This window comes from Rhinopithecus bieti, unplaced genomic scaffold, assembly GCF_001698545.2.
Source record: "Rhinopithecus bieti isolate Rb0 unplaced genomic scaffold, ASM169854v2 scaffold_46259, whole genome shotgun sequence".
In the NCBI taxonomy this organism is placed as follows: Eukaryota; Metazoa; Chordata; class Mammalia; order Primates; family Cercopithecidae; genus Rhinopithecus; species Rhinopithecus bieti.
This window is the reverse complement of record NW_016818844.1, coordinates 200,571-216,749: the sequence shown is the minus strand read 5'-3', so window position 1 is coordinate 216,749 and position 16,179 is coordinate 200,571. Positions and strand designations below refer to the sequence as shown.

At 38.6% G+C, this 16,179-nt stretch overlaps 1 protein-coding gene across 1 annotated transcript in view; it reads right to left on the bottom strand.

Moving 5' to 3' along the window:
• TARBP1 (tRNA guanosine 2 -O-methyltransferase TARBP1) overlaps positions 1 to 16,179 on the bottom strand; it is an 87,159-nt gene that overhangs the window by 62,335 nt on the left and 8,645 nt on the right. Inside the window, 7 exon segments of the mRNA XM_017857711.1 lie at positions 3,349 to 3,438; positions 4,877 to 4,973; positions 5,925 to 6,060; positions 9,489 to 9,586; positions 11,238 to 11,290; positions 13,095 to 13,282; positions 15,277 to 15,301. Of these exon segments, the coding sequence (XP_017713200.1) occupies positions 3,349 to 3,438; positions 4,877 to 4,973; positions 5,925 to 6,060; positions 9,489 to 9,586; positions 11,238 to 11,290; positions 13,095 to 13,282; positions 15,277 to 15,301 (687 nt within the window).

Below are 16,179 nucleotides of genomic sequence, written 5' to 3'. Positions count from 1 at the left end.
ACCTATAATCCCAGCTACTTGGGAGCCTGAGGCAAGAGAATCGTTTGAACCTGGGAGGCGGAGGTTGCAGTGAGCCGAGATCACGCCATTGCACTCCAGCCTGGACAACAGGGCGAGACTCTGTCTCGGAAAAAAAAAAAAAAAAAAAAAAAGACCGTAGATGGTGGGTGATGGGTACATAAGAGTTCATTATATTCTTCTAAGAATTTTAAAATTTTCAGAGTAAAAGCTACCAGGAAAAAAACTGAACAAAATCAAAAATCAAAATGAAACTGAAAAGATGCCCAACCTTACAAACTATAAGAGAATGGTAAATTATAACTACATTGAAATGCCTTTTCCCATCCTTTTTTTTTATAGTTACACTGAAATGCCCTTTCCCATCCTTTTTTACCAATCTGGGAAAATGTGTTTTCCCAGATTGGTAAAAAATCCTGCTTCACAACAGGCACTATCATACCCTGTGAAATTCCTGCAACCCTATGGTAGGCCCCAGAGATACCGAGGTCCTAACCCTGGAACCTGTGAATGTTACCTTATGCAGCAAAAGGAGCTTTGCAGATTAAGTATTCTGAGATGGGGACATTATGCTGGATTATTTGAGGGGGTCCAATGTAATCCTAAGTGTCCTTATAAAAGGAAGGCAGAGGCAGATTTGGCCACAGAAACAGAAGAGAAGAATGTGATATGAAGATGAAGCAGAGATCTCGAGATGCCAGGCTGCTGGTTCTGAAGATGGAGAAAGGACCATAAGCCGGGAAATGCAAGCAATACAGCTCCAGAAGATGAGGAAACGGACCTGCCCCTACAAGGAAGCACAGGCCAGCCAGAATCTTAATTGCAGACCAGTGAAACGGATTCCAGACTTCTGGCCTCCAGAACTGTAAGGCAATAAATGTATGTTATTTTAAGCCACCAAGCTCGTGGTAATTTATTACAGCAGCCATAGGAAACTATGGACGGAGATTCGGCAATCCCCAGAAAGATTACACGGTCGCCCAACCTCTGACCACTGATCCCAATTCTAGGACTCCATTCTGCAGACTATTCATTTATTGTGGCATTGTCTGTAAAAGCCACAAGACTGGACAACTCAACAGTTCGGCAATGGGAGAAGCTGAATAAACAATGGTACAACCACCAGATGGAATACTATGCAAGCTTTACTTTACAAAATACTATGCAAGCTTTACTTTACAAAAAAGACTAAGAAGGGTCTTTGCCTACTGAGATAAAGAAATCACTATGAATACATATTTTAATGAAAACTTGCCAGGTACTAAGCAGAGTCTATATCAAAAACACCTTTGTTTAGGGATAAGGTGGGGTAGGATAAGGATCAAGGCAGGATAGAAGAGCAAAACAATAATAAGACACTTCTGACCAATAGTTTTAATCTTCAAATCACGTAAATTCATTACCCATTCAGTGAGCAAAGCTAAATTTTTTAAAAAGGAACTAAAAAAAAAAAGTTATTTGCAATGGGTGTAACAACTTGTCAATACCCTTTTATTTGTTTTTTTGTTTGTTTGTTTTTTGAGACAGAGTCAAAATCCCAAAACAAAATGGGGAAAGGACAGTAACAGACAATTCACAAAAGAAATACTACAAAGACATGAAAAAATGTTTTAAAAAACTGCCATCAGAATAATGCAAATAAAGTCACCAAATGCTGTGTTTCATCTACCAAAGTGGCAAAGAATTTACCATGCTGATACATTTGGTATTGCATCACTGTAGATCAAGTGGATGTCCACTGTCATACTTTGAAACCTCTCTCAATCTATATCAAGAACCTTAAAACTGCTGAAATACGGCAAAATTCAATTTTATGAGCTTATCCTAACAAACAGGTATAAATAAAAACATATAGGAATAAGTTCCTCCCAATGTTATTTACTTTTTGAGACAGAGTCTCACTCTGTCGTGCACGCTGGAGTGCAGTGGCACAATCTCAGCTCACTGCAACCTCCGCCTCCCGGGTTCAAGCAATTCTCCTGTCTCAGCCTCCCAGGCAGCTGGGACTACAGGCATGCAGCGCCATGCCCGGATAATTTTTGTATTTTTACTAGAGACGGGGTTTTGCCATGCTGGCCAGGATGGTCTCTAGCTCCTGGCCTCAAGCGATCTGCCCACCTCAGCCTCCCAAAGTGCTAGGATCACAGACATGAGCCTCTGCATCCAGCCCAATGTTATTTATAAAAGCAAAAACTTTGAAACAAAGTCCAAGAAAAGGAACTAATTCAATAAATTTTACAAGATATAATCAACTGAATTTTACTACATCTTGAAAATTACTTAGCAACATGTTAAAATGCTCCTATGTGAATACAAAAAAATAAAATTTAAAACAGTTCAATCTATATTAAGAAAGATTGTATCATTGTAAATACACATATACTTATCTATAATGAGAAAGCAAGTAAGAGAATACATATATTCATAGGGAAAAGAATTAAAACTAAACAAAAAAATATGAATTTAGTTTGATGGTAGGCATTACAGATCATTTCTATTTTCTTTATATGGTTCTACATTTTTCAAATTCCATATAATTAGATGGATCAAGAAAATAAAACTCCATTTTTTAAAGGCCACAATTTGCCCCTTCTTCATTTCTCAAACACGATATAACCCAGAGGGGACAAAGATCAGAACTGAACCACATACACAACAAATAAGCACCAAATTCAGTCATATCAACTAAATCCCGTGGTTTACAAAAAGAGGGAGGAGGCTGGCCCTGAAGAGTCCTGAGGAAAAGGGTGGCATAGTAAGAGGCCTGGAGGCCAGGGACACAACATCAACAAGACATCATCACAAGGGGCTTCGCATGAGGAGGGTCTGAGCTAGAGCCACAGCAGGGCATGGAGAAGAGGAAAGATGTTTATGAGACAGGAGAGTTTCATGATGAATTGGATGCAAAAAGTCAGAACAAACTCAGAATTACCAAAACGTTAAGGACTGGACAACGGAGGGGAGGAAGGAGCCATTCAATGACAGAAAAAAGAGAAGGAGGAGTTTGTGTCACTTACTGTGTTTGAGTCTAACATCGTCATTATTCCTAATGCATCTCATCCAGAGTTGAGATCTGCCCACTAGCAAGTAAAGATTTTCTTCTAAATAGGTCTATCTCTACTGCAAACATTTTCCTCTCTCCCACCTCTCCATAAGCATCTTAGCAGAATTAGTTAAGTCCACTCAAAGCAAATATACAATATTTCAAAGTCTCTGTTGACAGATAACAAAGCAATCATTATATTTTATATAAATGGTTACTCAGAAATTCATTAAGAAAATCATGTTTTATAGTTCTCAAAGACTTTATTAAATTATCTTCAATCTCACCTCTGTCCACAATGAAGTTCCTCGTCCTAAGGACTCCTCTTGTCTCAGAGACATGAGAAAAGTTGAGACATCAGAAAGTGACACTTTTTCCTGGGCAGGGCAGGAAAGGTTTTAAAAATTACTCATATTAGAATGTTTAAGTGAATAAAACCACTGTGGAGGCAACCAATTAATACTATTTAAAGTAGGTTATCATTAGCTAAATCAAAAGAAAGCAAATATCATTAGCTAAATCAAAAGAAAGAAAATAAAAAGAAAATATTACTCAACTTTTAACATAAAGATACCATGTTAACTTAAAATTGAAACTTAAAATTGACATTACTATCTTAAAGATGGTCACAATCTTAAAAAACAAAAAACAAAAAAAAACACCATTCTATAAGAAGAAATTACTTTCAATCAAAATGTAAGGCCAGGCGCAGCGGCTGACACCTGTAATCCCAACACATTGGGAGCCCAAGGCGGGTGGATCACCTGAGGTCAGGAGTTCGAGACCAGCCGGGCCAACATGGCAAAACCCCATCTCTACTAAAAATGCAAAGATTAGCATGGTGGCAGGTGACCTGTAATCCCAGCTACTTGGGAGGCTGAGGCAGGAGAATCACTTGAACCTGGGAGGCGGAGGTTGCAGTGAGCTAAGAATGCACCACTGCACTCTAGTCTGGGAGACAAGAGCAAAACTCTGCCTCAGAAAAAATAAAGTGATTATTTTCAATGCCATAAAAATGACCCCGACTAAGAAAACCACCTAGGTCTTTCATTCCCTTAAGGTTGTGCATCTTGAATGATGATACCTTGCTCTATCTAGGCCAGGCATTGGCAAAAACTACTCACGGCCTGTTTTGTAAATAGTTTTGTTGGAACATAGTCAACGCCTGTTTATTTAGTTCAGAAGTTTCAACACAGATCATAAAGCCAGCTACAAAGCTTAAAAAATGTTTGCTACCTGGCACTGCACAGAAAGAGTTTTCTGACCCCTGTAGTAAGCAATGTTTATTGACGCTTTGTAAAAAGCACAGAATATTCACCATATATATTCCTTGAATGTCGATACAGGGGAAGATGAGGGGAAAAGTATAAAGGGAACGAGGTATAAGCTCCAAGAATCCTCTCCCAGTGGGCCACCCAGGACACGCTTAGCTCCCCCAACAACAAGCTGTGACAACACAGTGAAAGTCTGTCTACCAGGGAAGCTCAATAGAGACTCAGTGCCTCAGGCTTTTACAGGGACGTGGTCATGCAGATACCTTTTGCCTCATACATACTGAAATTCCAGACTCCCAGAAAGAAAGCAGGTTTTCAGCATAAACCACAATGAACAAACACTTTAGATACAATAAGCCACTCTTAGCAGTTAGGATAGTGTAAATCCTCCCAAAATCCAAGGTCCCATTGCCAGCCAAGGGCCAACCTTACAAGCAGGCCTTTCTAATGGTAGTATCATAGGTCTGCTATGTTAACTCATTTCTGTACAACCACTCACTAAGAAAGACTTGTAAATGGAAGTAACAAAAGAGAAACTTACCACATCTAGCAAATTCATAGCTGTTTGAAGAAGGTAGCATTGGGCTGCCCCTCTCAGGAGAATCTGATGTGTGATCATAGTGCAATGAATAACATCCCTGACATCGAAACACAAAAAATGTGGTTCCGTATTCCCAAAGACAATTCTGATCATCTGTGATTATCAACAAGTTGATTTATAACATTTACAATTTCTAATGCAGAAAGTCAGCACAATTTCAAAGCCGTTATTTCCCATTATGGCCTCTATTAGAGCTCAATTTTACTATGAAACAAGTCTCTTAAAATTAAGACTACAGGCCAGGCACAGTGGCTCACACCTGTAATCCCAGCACTTTGAGAGGCTGAGACGGGCAGGTAACCTGAGGTCAGGAGTTTGAGACCAGCCTGGCCAACATGGTGAAACTCCATCTCTACTAAAAATACAAAAATGAGTTGGGAGTAATGGTGCACACCTGTAATCCCAGCTACTTAGGAGGTGAAGGCACGAGAATTGCTTGAATCCAGGAGGCAGAGATTGCAGTGAGCTGAGATCGCGCCACTGCACTCCAGCCCGGGTAACAGAGCAAGACTCCAGCTCAAAAAAAAACAAAAAAAAAAAACAAAAGAAACTACAAATGAAGATGCTTTGAAAGAAGTTTATATTTACTGAAATACTTTTTCTTTTTTTCATCTCCTCAAATTCCTTTTACCAACATTTTGAAATACTTTCTATTAAATATTATTGTTTGATATTTTATCTTTAGTTTTCTACCTACAAATGTAATTAAAAAAAAAAAAACTTACTGGCCTTATTTAAAGAGGTCAAAATTCAACAGCATATATCATCAGTACACATTTAAACTAGTAATTTGTAAAACAAAGTAAGTTCAACTATATGAATAATGTATTTTTTAAATTGTTTTCTTATGTAAAATTAAGAGCTCAAACATCCCAATGCCAATATTAACTATTTCCATTTACTGTCAATTAAAGCAGAGGGAAAAATATATACATTGATGGAAAGTCATGGCAAATAATCGTACAAGTACATATCCAGAGTAAATTACCTGAGAGCAAGAAGCCCATCTATACCCAGGGCCTTATATTTTGGGACATTTGCCAAAGCCTTAGATAGAAATAAAATGGGAACAGCACACCAATGCCTACTTGTCATCTTCCGAATAAACTTCAATAGGAAGTTACCTGAAAGAAAAAGTTTTAAATTATCATTGTTGCCAATAAGCACACGAAAAGAAGCTCAATACCATTAGGTATTAGGGAAATACAAGTGAAAACCACAGTGACGCTCCACTTCCCACACACTAGGATGGTTATAATCTAAAGGACAGACAATAATCAGAGTTGGGAGGATGTGGAGAACCCAGAACCCCCACAATGCTGGAGGGAATGTAAAACAGTGCAGCCACTGTGGAAAACAGTATGGCAGTTCCTCCAAAACTTAAACAGACTGACCACATGATCTGGCAATTCTACTTCTAGGTATATATCCAAGAGAACTGAAAATTCTACTTCTAGGTATATATCCAAGAGAACTTGTACATGAACATTCATAACAGCATTACTCAGATAGTCAAAAGTGAAAACGATCCAAATGTCTACCAATGAAATGAATGAACAAAATGTGAAATATCTATACAGTGAAATATTATTCAGCTACATAAAGGAATGCAATGCTGATACATGCCACAACATGGATAAACCTTGAAAACACTATGCTAAGTGAAAGAAGCCAGACATAAAAAGCCACGTATTGTATGATTCCGCTGATATGAAATGTTGAGAATATCCAAATCTACAAAGACAAAGATGATTCGTGGCTGCCAGGAGCTACGGGTAGAGGAGAATGAGAAGTGACTATTTCTACGCCTGGGGTTTCTTTTTGAGGGTGATCAAAATATTCAGGAATTAGACAGTGGTAATGGCTGTACAACTTTGTGAATACACTAAACACCACTGAATCAAATGGTTTAAAAGGGTGAATTCTATCTCAATAAAGCCATTGTAAAAGAAAGTTAATTTAATTTCATTTCTATTTTAGTAAGTATTCTACTATACTATAGGGATTCTGATACCCATGGAGCTATATTTTTTTTTAAAGGTAATTTTTTCTTTTCTTTTCTTTTTTGAGACACAGTCTCACTCTGCTGCCCAGGCTGGAGTGCAGTCGCTCGATCTTGGCTCATTGTAACCTCCGCCTCCCAGGATCAAGCAATTCTCCTGCCTCAGCCTCCCGAGTAGCTGGGATTACAGGCATGTGCCACCATGCCCAGCTAATTTTTGTATTTTTAGTGGAGATGGGGTTTGGCCATGTTGGCCAGCTGGTCTCAAACTCCTGATCTCAGGTGATCTGCCCACCTCAGCCTCCCAAAGTACTGAGATTACAGGCGTGAGCCACCACACCTGGCTGGTAAAAGATAAATTGCTTATGATTAGAAGCCATTCTTCTATTTGAGATGTTAAGGAAAAACAGGATAGGAAGTATTGATGGTTAGTGGCCTCTAGTATCTGCAAACAGTAACATCTTTCTCATAGGCTGTTTCTTGACTACCTTGGATTTAATCACTATCATTTATATTTCCATTTTGAGATACAAAGGGATAGTGCTTCATTCTGTCCTCTCTGCTAATGTGTGATTTGTTAAGGACCCTCAACTCATGAGGTTAGTGAAAATGTCTGTTTTCTCACATAGTTGTAGAATGACTTTTAAGAAATCCTCAGAAGCTCCTAAAAGGACATTATGTGTATTTTCTATCTTTTGAAATACCTAGTATGAAAGACATTCCGAATATACAAAACATATTCACTGGAAACATGACTGAAAAATGACTAAGTAACTGTGAATGAAAGTTTTAATTGTTCTTTTTGAACTCCTGGCCTCAATTTTTCTTTCTTCCATTTGCACTAATTAAATCCAGTAAATCTCATCTTTTGCCTAACACTTCACTCATGACACTGGGAAGATGGCAATGGCCAAGTTTCCATTTCGCATTGACTCAACACATTTACCAAGCATCTGTGATATGCCTGGTCCTGGACCACAAACACCCGGCTCTCAAATTCTGGGAAGCCCTGACCGACATCATTTCACTCACATGTGCTACTGACATGCGAGGCAGCAACGTGGCTGACAAATTCATCCCCATGTGGCTGCAGCCCAGATGCTTAATTAAACTCCTGAAATCTACCAAACTAATGAATGACTCTAGGCTGGGTGTGGTGGCTCATGTCTGTAATCCCAGCACTTTGGGAGGCCGAGGCGGGCGGATCATGAGGTCAAAAGATCGAGACCATATTGGCCAATATGGCCCTGTCTCTACTAAGAATACAAAAATTAGCTGGGTGTGGTGGCGCACGCCTGTAGTCCCAGCTACTCGGGAGGCTGAGGCAGGAGAATCGCTCGAACCCAGGAGGCAGAGGTTGCAATGAGCTGAGATCATGCCACCGCACTCCAGCCTAACAACAGAGCAAGACTCCATCTCAAAAAAAAAAAAGAGAGAATGACTCTAATAGTTATCTTCCCCATCTTCCCCATTAACTCATTTTTTTAAAGAAAAAGTAATCAAAACAATCAATTTTCTATAAATTTAAAGTCATGATATACAGACCATATTTTCCCTTTTTTCTGACGTTTGAATAGACATTACTATTGGCCATCTTGTCATCCTATTTGCCAGATTAAATACAAAAGAAAAAAATACGTATTTCATACCTAGGCTCACTTTATAAATCACAAAAGTGGGAGTAACACAAGGAGTCACAAAGCAGAGTAGGTCCTGCTGCTGCTCAGCAAACGAAAATCACACTGCTTTTGTGCTCTGCTTTCCCACCTACCTCATTAGAATGAACCTGAAGAATGGGGATGGCTCTAGGACAAGGTCTTACATAAAACAAGTGTTTTTTTGTTTTGTTTTGTTTTGTTTTTGAGACAGTCTTGCTCTGTCACCCAGGCTAGAGTACAGTGGCACTATCTCGACTTACTGCAACCACCGCCTCCTGAGTTCAAGTGATTCTCCTGCCTCAGCCTCCCAAGTAGCTAGGACTACAGGTACACACCATCATGCCCGGATAATTTTTACATTTTTAGAAGAGATGGAGTTTCGCTGTGTTGGCCAGGTTGGTCTCAAACTCCTGATCTCAGGTGATCTGCCTGCCTCGGCCTCCCAAAGTGCTGGGATTCCAGGCGGGAGCCATTGCACCTGGCTTATTTTTTCTTTCTTATCTTCCTAAGTTAGCATCTATAAAGGGACAACTTGCCACAATGAGTATTCTGTTTACTACTTTTTCCTAAAACCAGGTTCCCTATTTCTTGAATATATTTTACTAATTCTTGAAACTGAATAGTAAACAATTAGAAAAGACGGCTAAATTGCAGCACACCTTCTAAAATTACCTCCATGCTACTCATGCCAATACTGGTAATATGTCATACACAATGACTAAAGTGTGAACTCAAAAAAGATACTGTATAATTCTGAGAAAATACGCATATCCTGGAAAAGGAAATCATTTTGAAAATATTTATTATAATAGTTGATGGTGCTTATAACTAATTTGCTAAAAAAAAAATTGCAAGCTAATGCATTATTAAAAAACCCTTTACTGACACATACTCTTTATGTCTCCTGGAAGAAGAGAAATATACGTGACTAAAAACTTCTGTAATTTCAGTCCCAATGGAGAACAGCTTCCTATCGGCTGGCCTGGGGACCTACAAACAGAGACGGGGGAAAACAAATATTTAACATTTATTTGCAAGTGATTACACTGAAACTAGCCTAAATGGACCATGGCCCAAAAGTCTTTCAACAATAAAACAATCAGTCTTATTTTTCTGAACCTGCATTTCATTTTTCAGTAAAATTCTGAGAATCCTTCTGATTATAGAAACATCAGGACCTTGTAGGAAAATGGACGTGAGATAATAACCTACTATACTGAGGATTTCCTTTTTGTGACACTTTCCCTTCCACATATATAAATCTTGCTAAATAGTATCATAAAAAATAAGAGCCTGAAATGATAATTTTAAATTATATTTTATTGTTCCCAACATGTAATCCAATGACTTTAAATCTTTACGTCTAAAATAAAAGAAGTAACATTCATAACAAAGACATATATTAGTAATAAATTACTTTTGCAAGAGCATCTAATTGTTAACATCTACTAAAGTCACATTTTTCCTGTTATATGTTTCTTCCAGGAACATTATCTGCTAATTGAACACATTAGAGTGCTAGAAAACTGAAGACATTTCATAATAAATGTGTTTGTCAACTCTTAGAAAACACTAAGATCTTTTCATTGGTTTTACTGCTCTCCAGCTGTCTAACTGCTACAGAAAACTATTCAATAGTAATGAGTTATTTGAAAACTAAAAATAATTGGCAAATCAAGTGTTGCTATGCTCTTTCAATATTATTAAACAGGACTAAATATTAATATAATGTGGCACAGACTAATTAAAAATGTTTCAAGAAATTGGCTGGTGGGGTGATGTAGCTCTGTTTCAAGACGCAACTATAAATTTAGTTAATATTAGAAAGATAACAATTTCAAGAACAGAGGAGATTTTTGATGATGAGAATTCAAGAGTCATAAATGATGCTCAAAAAAATGAGGCTAAGGTACAATCCTGACAAACTTCTCATTGTCAACCTTTTCAAAATATAACTGTGGCCTGTAAGTAGAGACAGGATGAATAACAGCAGCCACTGCCAGATATGGAAAGGAAAAGGTTAGAATGAACCCTGCAGTACTGAACTGAAATTGGACGTCCTGGTGTGAATTCATGGTTCTTAATATGGATGGATGGATGGACGCATAGACAGGCATCGGAAAAGATAAATAAGTAAGTCTGGTCAGTAGACAAAGCTAAGAAAGATGCACACACAGGGAGATGCAACGATCAAGCAAATGCAGTAAAATATTAACATTTGGGGAATATGGATGAAAGGGAAATGAGAATTCTTTGGATTATTCTCAAGACTGTTCTGTGTGAAACTAAGTTAAAAGAAAAAGGAAAATAAGTTTAAAGCACTGGTTAGCCAAAGTCATTACAACTTCCAAGAGGGCAGAAAGCAGCAGTAGGGAGAAGAAAGTGAGCTACAGAAGACAGTTTCCAACAGCCCAAGAATAGAGGAGCTCAAGGCAGAAAAAAGGAAACAAGAAAAAAGAAAGGAGAAACACTTGGTGCAAATCAGAATGCAAGAATAACGAACAGGAAAAGGACCACACAATAAGAAAAACTTGACTGTCTATTCAGCAACATACCGTATGTGCCAAATGCATTAAACAATCTGGTCAGGTCTCCTAACATGAAAATGTATCAAATACATCATAACATAATGTCTCTTTACCTGCTATACAGAGAGCTCTCTGAAAGTGCATCCATTAATGGTCCAATAATAAACTAAAAAAAAAGACACATAATTGAAACTTAGTTGTAAATGCAATTTTGAAGTCAGCTTCCCTGACTGAACATCCTACACAGGCTTACAGAAGACCTGCTATAAGCAAAGCTGATCTCTTATGCTGCAGGCTAAATTTACTGATGGTCCTGGAGAGGAAGCTTAATTCTACCAGAAAAACCAAGTAAGTACAGAATGTTCCCACCTGATTAAAATGTATGCCATACCAAGAAGAGAGTTCATGTGTTGGGTCAAGAAAGAAGGAAGGAATCCAAAGAAGAAACATATGCTAGAAAATAAAGGTAATGACAGAAAAACCAAAAAGATACTCAAGAGAAAACTTAAGCCCCTATGTCTAGAGGATAAAGAGGAAAAAATTATACTCAAAAATTACTATTAGATACTGGTCAGAAAAGCAAGCTTACATGAAGTACACAAATAATAGAATGTAGAAACATGATGCATATCAATACAGCATAGCACATACTAAAACAATTAGAAAAAACTGACTTAGGTTGGGTGTGGTGGCTCACACCTGTAATCCTAGCACTTTGGGAGGCTGAGGCGGGTGGATCCCTTGAGGCCAGGAGTTTGAGACCAGTCTGGCCAACATGGCAAAACCCTGTCTCTACTAAAATTACAAAACTGAGCCAGGCATGGTGGCGTGCACCTGTAGTCCCAGCTACTTGGGAGGCTGAGGCATAAGAATCCCTTAAATCCAGGAGGCAGAGGTTGCAGTGAGTCAAGATCACATCACTGCACTCCAGCCTGGGCAACAGAGTGAGACTCTGTCTCAAAAAAAAAAAAAAAAAATTGTATCACTATCTGAGAAATAAATTCAATCATTCTTTAAAAAAAAAAAAAAAAAAAGCAGCAGCAAGCAGCCAGGCACAATGGTTCACGCCTGTAATCCCAGCATTTTGGGAGGCCAAGGTAGGTGGATCACTTGAGGTCAGGAGTTCGATACCAGCCTAGCCAACATGGCAGAACCTTGTCTCTAATAAAAATACAAAAATTAGCTAGGTGTGGTGGTGCCCAACTGTAATCTCAGCTACTCGGGAGGCTGAGGCAGGAGGATCACTTGAACCTGGGAAGCAGAGGCTGCAGTGAGCCGAGATGACGCCACTGCACTCCAGCCTGGGCGACAGGCGTGAGACTCCATCTCAAAAAAAAAAAAAAAAGAAAAGAAAAAAACCTATTGAAAGAAAAAGAAGAAAAAAATTGACTTCTGTCACCTCTAAATGAGAAGTAGATTACCTAAGGAAGTCATCATGGGACTCATATGGCACTGTAAATATAAAACTTAAAATCATAGCTCTAACTCCCACCGTCTCTGCCTTGTGTAGTTCCTGACAAATGGAAGTATAGATTCTAATAAATATTGCTCAGAAGGCAATCATAGTAGACAACAGCAATTCATTGAGTCAGAACTGGAGAAGTAGCATCGCTAAACGATTAACAGTCATCAGTGGCTCAGAACCGTGAGAACAGCATCACCTGATAGCTTCTATACCAGTTTTCATATGGTGAAAACTTGACTTACGCTTACGATTCTTGACTTACGCTGTTCTGAATATTGATAATATAGAACTACTTTTTCACAATGGTAATAATGCAGGCAGTTCTACCTTTTGGCTTGTTGAGAAACAACATAAGCTTTTTTCCAAATAGGAAAGCTGGGTTTAGAGAAATATGATTTGTTGGATGCAAATCAACAAAACGTTACTTGCTGATATAGAACCCTAGTGTATTTTTACCTCTCACCTTTCAACAATGGGAGGAAGGAAGGGGATAGGCTGTCATTACCTCAGAAAATTCTGGTGAAAATGGAAGAATCTTTGTTTCATACAGCTCCAAAAAATGGATAACACCTTCTTTGGTCAGGATTTTGTTTTCACTTTCAAACATTCTTTTATAAATACACATATGCCAGGATGGGTGAAAGAGCCAGCATCCTGTGGAAATAAACATCTAATGTTGACATCTGCTTCTGTCTTTGTTTCACCATCAAGACTACATACTCGTAAATAAATACATGTACAGACAAACACAATAACTTCATTATAACACTACAAAAAAGTTTTTGTTACTGTTTTTTGAGAGACAGGTTCTCACTATGTCACCCAGACTGCAGTGCAGTTGCAAAATTCTAGCTCACTGCAACCTCAAACTCCAGGGTTCAAGTGATCCTCCAGCCTCAGCTTCCTGAGCAGTTTCCTAGTAGGACTACAGGTACGCAACACCATGCCCAGACAATTTTTAAAATATTTTTTAGAAACGTGGTCTCAGAATGTTCCCCAGGCTGGTCTTGAACTCCTGAGTTCAAGTGATCCTCCATCCTCAGCCTGCCAAAGCACTGGGATTACAGGTAGGAGCCACTGCACCCAGCCTGTTTTTAGTCACATATGAGTATGTTAACCAAAATAATTTTGGTATTCAGTATTCCGTATTCAGGCAGCTTCATTTTGAAAAACTGTAAATGGGCCAGGCACAGTGGCTTGTGCCTGTAATCCCAGCACTTTGGGAGGTCAAGGCAGGTGGATCACATGAGGCCAGGAGTTTAAGACCAGCTTGGCCAACATGGCAAAACTCCATCTCTACTAAAAACACAGAAATCAGCTGGGCATGGTGGTACATGCCTGTAATCCCAGCTACTGGGGCAGGGGGGTGGTTAGGGGCTGAGACACAGACTCGCTTGAACCCTTGAACTTGGGAGGCAGAGGTTTGAAAAAATAAGAAAGACTGTAAATAAATGCTATAACTGCTACAGTGTACAAAGATTAAATATTACCCCACGCATGCAGGTTGGAACTTCAGATTTGGAATAGTTTCAACTAATTCTTCTCTTATCCCACTTCAATCCATTTTTCACACAGAAATATGAAATTGTCACGCCTCTGCTTAAAATCCTTCAACATCTGCTCATTGTTCTTAGAATAAAGTCCAAACAAGGCATGAACTGACCCTGACTGCCACTCCAACCTCATCCCCTGCTCCACACACCAACTCTGCTACAGCCTCACTGGTCCTTCTGTTTTGCCTCCTACAGCTGCTCCCATCTCAGGGTTTGCGCCCCAGGTGGTGCCTCCTCAGCCTGGACTCTTAGCTTAGATGTCATCGTAAGACAGGCCTTCCCTGACTACCCCACTCACCCATTAGTCCATTTCATCAGCTCCTTGTCTGTTCCCCTCATATACCTTACAATCAAACTATTTTTTCATGGAAAACACAAAAGTCAGGTGAAAAATACCACATCGCTCTCACCATTTTACCCCCAGTAATTACTAGGTTGGTGCAAAAGTTGTTGCGTTTTTTGCCATTAAAAAAATGACAAAAACTGCAATGACTCTCGCACCAACCTAATAGCATGTACTGGACACTAAGTAAATATTTATTCAGTAAATATATAAATGAGTGAGCAAATAAAAAACATGGAATAAATATCTTAGAGATATTTTTCTAACTCTTTTGAAATATCTTTTAATTATATTAGAGAAAAATACTCAGCATTTTTAACTCACGACATTCTATAAATAAATTAATCCATTATTTGTAATTTACACCAAGATGCCTGTTCAAGTCTTCAGCAAAGGTAATTTTTCAAAATCAGTCACTACTATTTGATTTGGTTTGCCAAGAGCTGTGGGCAAAATGTGGTAATAAGAGCATCGTTTTAATGGTAAATGCCTAAGTGAAGTCACAAGATTCAATTAAATTCTAGCCCCAGGTGCAACTATAGATGCTTATGGTCTGTGAAAAAATCCCAGTGTATCAGAAAACAACTACAGCAATCAGCTGAATAAAGCTCAATTCCTAAGGGGTCAAGTTGTAATTATCTAGAGTAGGCACTAAAAACCATTTACCCAGGTTAATTCTCATGTGTAAACACAATAATGTCGCATTTTATCATTCATATGAACACAGGCCAAAACACTATTGGGCTGCATTTAGCTATTTCATTAATCTAAACTTAATTGTATTAAGATACATTTAGGAAGCTCCAGCCTGTGTAGCTCCTAAAAAGCTCTCATAATATAGTGATCAAGGGCTTATAAACAATATTTGAAATTATATCCTGGAATTTTCTCTTCCTAAGAAGTACAAGATACAGAACAATAACTGAAAACTTAAAAAAAGTAACTCTAACAAACACTGGAAAAGATATACTAAGTGAGTAAGAATGGGAAGCAGTTAAAAAGATATATTCATACCAAAGAGCGATTATTGGCCAGGCGCCGTGGCTCACGCCTGTAATCCCAGCACTTTGCGAGGCCGAGGCAGGTGGATCACCTGAGCTCGGGAGTTTGAGACCAGCCTGGCCGACATGGCGAAATCCCATCTCTACTAAAAATACAAAAATTAGCCAGGTGTGGTGGCGCATGCCTGTAATCTCAGCTGCTCGGGAGGCTGAGGCAAAAAAATTGCTTGAACCTGGGAGGCAGATGTTGCAGTGAGCTGAGATCATCCCACTGCACTCCAGCCTGGGCAACAGAGCAAGACTCCACATCTCAAAAAAAAAAAAAAAAAAAAAAGAGCAATTATTAAAACCACAGACTATGTCATCATTGAAACCCTATCAACAAGTCCTTATCTTTTAAAGAAATGTGCTAAAATATTCACAGATAAAATGATAGGACATCTAGGGATTTGCTTCAAAACCATTTAGTGAGAACGGCGCAGGAAAGGCTACATAGGATAGACTAAGCAAGGCTGGCCATGAAGGGATCATTATTAAAGAGAGTGGTAGGTGTGTCACACACACTCTTCTCCTTCTATAAATGTTTGAAATTTTCCATCATCAACAGTTTAAAAAATTAACCATATCTCTAAATTATAGAAAATTCTGTGGCTATTTTAAATTGTGTTCTTTTTTTTTTTTTTTTTTTTTTTT